The 6,271-nt window shown below is 37.9% G+C and overlaps 1 protein-coding gene across 1 annotated transcript; it reads right to left on the bottom strand.

The window, feature by feature from the left end:
• Nucleotides 598–1,344, bottom strand: LOC107614202. Its single transcript, XM_016316433.1, has one exon. It carries the CDS (start codon nt 1,342–1,344, stop codon nt 598–600), a length of 747 nt encoding a protein of 248 aa, XP_016171919.1.

Here is a 6,271-nt window from a genome sequence, read left to right as displayed (position 1 = left end):
GTATAGTCAATCCTGTTAGCCCAATCACACATTGCCGGGTCTTCAGAACGGAGGATATCAAACCAATAATCGAACTCCACCTCGGTCTTGGCATAAGCTGCGTTCACCAGAAGCCTCCGTGCATCCTTGCCCTTAAAGGTCAGGGCAAAGTTGGCAACCACGTGTCGAATACAGAAGGCACGGTAGGCAGCGGGTGGTAGCCAATTGCCCTCAGGCGCCTCCAATGCAGCCTTAATGCTATTGTGCCGATCTGATATCACTAAGATGTCTGGCTGCGGAGTGACGTGCTGGCGGAGGTGGGAGAGAAAAAACGACCATGACTCAGCATTCTCACCCTTTGCGCTACTGAAGACTTATCCGAATACACCATGCGCACCCATTGCCGAACTCCTTACACTTCCCATAATACTTGCGATAATCGGACTCAACCACCTTGTACTGAACCCCGCGTCGGATGCTGTAGGTCTTCACACTTAACACGGCCTTCTCTTTGTCCTGAAACTGTTGACCGACCTAAAACTCTGTTCCCCCTCCCCCCGCCTTCCTGTGTGCCTCTAGCACCGAATCCAACATGATCGGAGGGATCCACCTGCTGTCTCATGGCATCCAAGTCCAAGGTAGAAAAGTGAAGGGGTACTGCTGTGTCCCTGAACTAGACCCTCCAGCACCCCCAACTGGATTTTTTCCTACTATATCTTCACCACTCTCATCAGCAATCATGTCCGGCTCCACATCGTCATCCTCATCATCATCCCGTAATACATCATCTACACCATCAGGTGCGAACCAATGCAACGAAACCGGTGCCGTATCAACAATACCAACTGCTCCGTTACCACTGCGGTTTAGATCCACTGCAAAAGATGGGGATACAACCAACATTGCCTCAGGCGCAATCACAGGCATCGATGATGAGGCACCACTTGGCCTCGAAGTAGAACATGCGGCCGTTGCAACGGCTTGGGAGTTCCGGTTCGAACCGCTTGAGCTGGAAATCACATCCACAAGCTTGGCCAATAACTCAGGCGTCCTCACCTCGGGAAACTGCCGGCGACAATGAAATAGAACTTCCAAATCCTCATCACTACCTATTACTAACGAATCGTACTTCACGTCATCCCGCAAAACTGAGATCGGGATTCTATAAAATAACTTCTCAACCCGTTTCATGCCTTGTAACCCCAACTTTTGGATTATAGAATTCAAGAACTCATTGAAACTAGTTGAAGGTTTCAGAAAAATACTAAGGGGATCCTTATCAGTGAACTTAATTCCTGACCGTATTTTTTTCTTAATCGACCATCTATATTGCACTAATACTACAAAGCTCTCCTCATTAGCCATTTTAGTGTTTACTCTCATTCTCAGCTGACCTTGGTTTTATATTTATAGGCGTTTTCATCCTATTAAATCTAATCACTCCCATTCGAATTACACCATCACACCTTTTGTACATAAATCGAATTGGCTCCATGAGATTTACTAGGATAGGTGCTATATATATATATATAAATCAAAATAGATGCTGTAGATTTATATGGAAACTTTGTGTACGACCACATAAATCGAAAGACCCCTATTAGATTTATTTTGATAATGAATAATTCGACCAAACCTCTTTCGATTTACATAGGAACCTAAATCTAACAATGCTGTTTCGATTTGTATAGAAATCCTGCCTGGCTGATTCACGTGAGGATTTTTATTTCGGGTGAATTGCGATACGTTCTTTCCGATTCGGTTTAATAGCGTTATTTACCCTTAAAAATAATTTTATTTTGTTTGGTTAGAATTCACGCATGCAGACACGGAGAGGGAGAGCACATTTTCTCCCACGATTACTTGGGATCACGTGTGTTGGTGAGACGTGTATACTTCTTCAACTGTGCCAACACAAATTTATTTTTGTTAACAGTGAATACGTGTCTTCCACTCATTATTTTGCTCTTATTGTATTTTATAGAGTATATAACTAAAGGTGTGTTTGACAAATGCGTTGTAGAGGATAAAAATATATTTAAATTTTTTGAACCCTATTTGTTGGTATTTGGTAAATTGTTTTTGCTTTAAACGCAAATATGATTTTGCATCCTAAAAGCAAGTTTACTTGAAGTAAGAAGTTGTAGCTTCTGCTTTCTCTTAACATACATATTATTTTTAGTACTTTCTTTCATATTATAAGAATTTTCATATTTGTTTTAAACCATTTCAAATATTTTAATTTTTTTATTATTTTTAATATTTTTTCATATTTTAATTTTTAATTAAATTTTTTATTATAATACAAATTATTTATTTTATTAAAAAATACAAAGTAAATAAAAAATTGATCATACATAACAATAGAGTATAAATAATAAAATTTATGAATGATTCGCTACTACAAAAATAATAGAGTTATAAGAGGAAAATAATGTAAGGGTAATTCTTGCGTAAATTAGGCCTTCTATAATAAGTAGTAGTGTGCGTATTCATAGGTCAGCATTCAGCAACACATGAGAGTACTTCTTCATGAAAGCTTGTTTGTTACTCTTCATGAAAGCTTGTTTGATATATTAATTAATGAATTAATAGCTTAGGAGTATAACAACACATATAAGTGAAACTTCGTGGCAGCGAAGAGAGGTAGCTTAATGTAGCCCCATAGAAAGGGATGATAATAAATAATATGGAACACAATGAAATTAATTAAAAACAATTTTATTTTGTTTGGTTAGAATTCACGCATGCAGCTAGCAAGACCAGAAGATGGACGCAGAAGATAGGAAGAGCACATTTTCCGCCATAATTACTTGAGATCACATGTGTTGGTGAAACGTGTGCACCTTTTCAGCTGTGCTAACACAAACTTCTTTTCATTAATAGCTTAAGAGTATAACAACACATATAAGTAAAACTTCGTGGCAGCGAAGAGAGGTAGCTTAGTGTAGCCTCCATAAAAAAGGTCCATAGTAAATAACATAGCACACCATGAAATTAATTAAAAAATAACTCTATTTTGTTTGGTTAGAATTCACGCATATAGCTAACAAGATAAGAGGATGGATGTAGAAGACAGGGAGAGGTAGAGCACATTTTCTGCCACGATTACTTGGGATCACATGTGTTGGTGAAACGTGTGTACTTCTCAGCTGTGCTAACACAAACTTCTTTTCGTTAACAGTGAATACGTGTCTTCCACTCATTATTTTGCTCTTATTGTATTTTATGAAGTATATAATTAAAGGTGTGTTTAACAAATGTGTTGGAGAGGATAAAAATATGTTTAAATTTTTTGAACTCTAATTGTTGGTATTTGGTAAATTATTTTTGCTCTAAACGCAAATATAATTTTGCATTCTAAAAGCACGTTTACTTGGAGTAAGAAGTTGTAACTTTTGCTTTCTCTTAACATGCGTATTATTTTTAGTATTTTCTTTCATATTATAAGAATTTTCATATTTATTTCAAGTCATTTCAAATATCTTATTTTTATTATTTTTAATATTTTTTTTGTGTTTTGATTTTTTATTAATTTTTTTATTATAATTTTATTATAATATGAATTACAAATATCTTATTTTTTATATTATTTTTAATATTTTTTTTCATATTTTGATTTTTTATTAAAGTTTTTATTATAATTTTATTATAATATGAATTATTGATTTTATTAAAAAAGATAAAGTAAATAAAAAATTGATCGAGTTAAATCCCAAAGTGGTCCCTAAGATTCACAAAATGCACCGATTTAGTCTCTGACTTCCCAATTATACTAATTAAGTCCTCCAGGTTGGGAAAAATGCATCAAGGTGGTCCCCCTCATATTTTTCGGTCATATTCCTTGCCGGCGGGAGTGACGTGGTGAATGAGTGCCACGCTGGAGTGTCTAACGGTTGGTTGATGTGGCAAATGAAAGTTTAAACCCCAATTTGGCCCCTGATCCCTTTTTAAACCCTAACTCAGAAGTAGCGCAGCACTTCTTCGTCTTCATTATCTTTGTCTTCTTCTTCTTCTTCCCTACTCATTCTCGTACCCATTGCTTTGCTGGTTGGATGATGGTTGGACATGCAGATGAAGGAGAGGGAAGTTTTATGCGATCAACCACAAGGAGGCCAAGTCAGAGCAGAGGCACGCGAGTACCAGAGCGGTGTGGGTGTGGAAAATGTCCTGTACTCCGATGGTCTAGAACGGAAACCCACCCAAATAAGCCCTTCTTTGGATGCCCGAATTACAAAGTGAGTGTTTTCTGAAGATTTGTTGTTGACTATTTTGATAGTAACTGTTAAATTTCATGTTCACAGAGTAGTGGAAGAAGATGGTATGAGTTCTTTCGATGGGCAAACATTGTAGAAGATGATAAAGAAAATTTGGAAGATACTGCGGCATACAACAATAAAGAAGTGAGCGTCAGTTTTGCTTTGAAGATTGGCAATTTGGAGGCTAAGTGAAGGACCCAGAAATATATGATACAAATGTTAGGATTGCTGTTTTTTTCCCTATTAGTTGTTGTTTTAGTTGTGATGGTAAAAATGTAAGAACTGTGTTTGAAAGCATCTGTTAATGAATGTATGGGAACTGTTTAGCTTATTGGTGTGTTATTTGTAGATAGATTTTACAAAAATAGAATCCAAACTGAATGAACAGAAGAGGTAAATTGATAATAGTAGTTGTAGATTATAAACAAGACATTCTCATTGTAATACAGTATCAGTTGACCACATAAGAATAAACAAACTGATACAGCTACCAATTCGGAAATAAGAAGACCTTCGAGTTTAAACTCTGTTAAAGTATTTACTACCAGAAAATCAAAATAAACCATACAGGCTGGCTAAGAGCTTTTCTTTTAGAGAAATAACAAAAAACCCAAAAAATCAACCAAAATTCAAATCCCATATATATATATATTTTCTGAAATCAGCAGCTAGAACATTGAAAATCAAGGGTTTTTCTTCCTTGGTGCCTTGAACTGTGGTGTTGGAACAAACTTCATGAATCTTGCCAACCTTGAAGATGTGGCTGCACTTGCTCTTTGCATGGGATCGACAGAAGTAGTCACTGGTTGTGGTGAGGTCCTCCGTTTGGTTGGTAATTTAGGTGGTCTTGTTGTTGTTAGTGGTGGTGCCTGAGTAAAGTGTGATAATCTGTATGAGTTAGTGTGAAAAGGGGGGGTTAAATCTAGGAAGTAAACAACAAATGTTTTGAGACATTTTATACCTCATCTTGTGTTCCACCATAGCTTGGTTGGGATAATTCAACCTCTTCAGCTTGCGGTGCAGACACTGGTGGTGGAATGTCAACTGCTTGTGGTCCCGGAGTGGCAGTGTTGCTTGCTTCAGCTGCAAGTGTACTCCCAGTAGGAGTAGCTTTGGCCTTGGAAGCTGCCACAGCTGCTGCTGCAATTGCAAGAGCAGCAGCAAGCTCATCAGCTCTCTTCTGTTTGCATCCCCTCTTGGTGTGGCCCTTTACACCACAATACGTGCATGTGAATGGCTTGAGCTGTCTCTTTAGGGTAACAGTCTGCTTAGATTTCTTGTTTACACTAGGACCCTTATCAGCATCCTTTCTTCTTTTGGTTGTGAGTTTTCCTGGTTTTCGTTTGATGTTTGGAGCCTGGGGCTAACTATATGCTGATTTTTCCCACATGGATTGGCCCGGGAGAGGATTGATGTAATGTTCATAGGTCTTCCTGTATGAATCCATTGTGACCAAAGGGTGACAGAAATCCTCTGGTCTCTTGTTCACCCGTGCAAAAGCAGCACAGGCATGAACACAGGGAATGCCTACAGCACACCAAACAAAAGGCAGTTCAAGTCCATACCATGTCAGTTAACAATTCAAGTAAAAACAACCTAAAATGAAAATAAATATAATGTAAATGTAACAAAAATTACCTGTTAACATCCAAAACTGGCAGGTGCAAAGTCTTTTGCCTAGATCGACAACCATGTTTGTTAGGTGTCCATGGACCTCAAACTTTTCATAGGCTTCATCCCGAGTCCATATAGGAACCCAGTTCTTTGACTCTTTCCTTACCTTTTCTAACTGGCTCTGAATAACTGGAGGAAGTTTTCCAACGTGGTTCTTCAACTTTATCTTGTTCTTTGCAATAGACCTCATAACGAACATCCTTACCTCTTTAAGCAGTGTGATGATTGGCTTGCTCCTAGCCTCTTTGATCCTTGTGTTGAAGACCTCACATGCGTTGTTGCATATATTATCCAGCTTTGGCTTGTGGCTAAATTGAGACTTCGTCCATGAATGCCTAGGCCACTTGTTAAGGTATGTC

This window comes from Arachis ipaensis, chromosome B01 (assembly GCF_000816755.2).
Source record: "Arachis ipaensis cultivar K30076 chromosome B01, Araip1.1, whole genome shotgun sequence".
Taxonomy (NCBI): Eukaryota; Viridiplantae; Streptophyta; class Magnoliopsida; order Fabales; family Fabaceae; genus Arachis; species Arachis ipaensis.
This window is presented reverse-complemented; position numbering and strand designations above follow the sequence as displayed.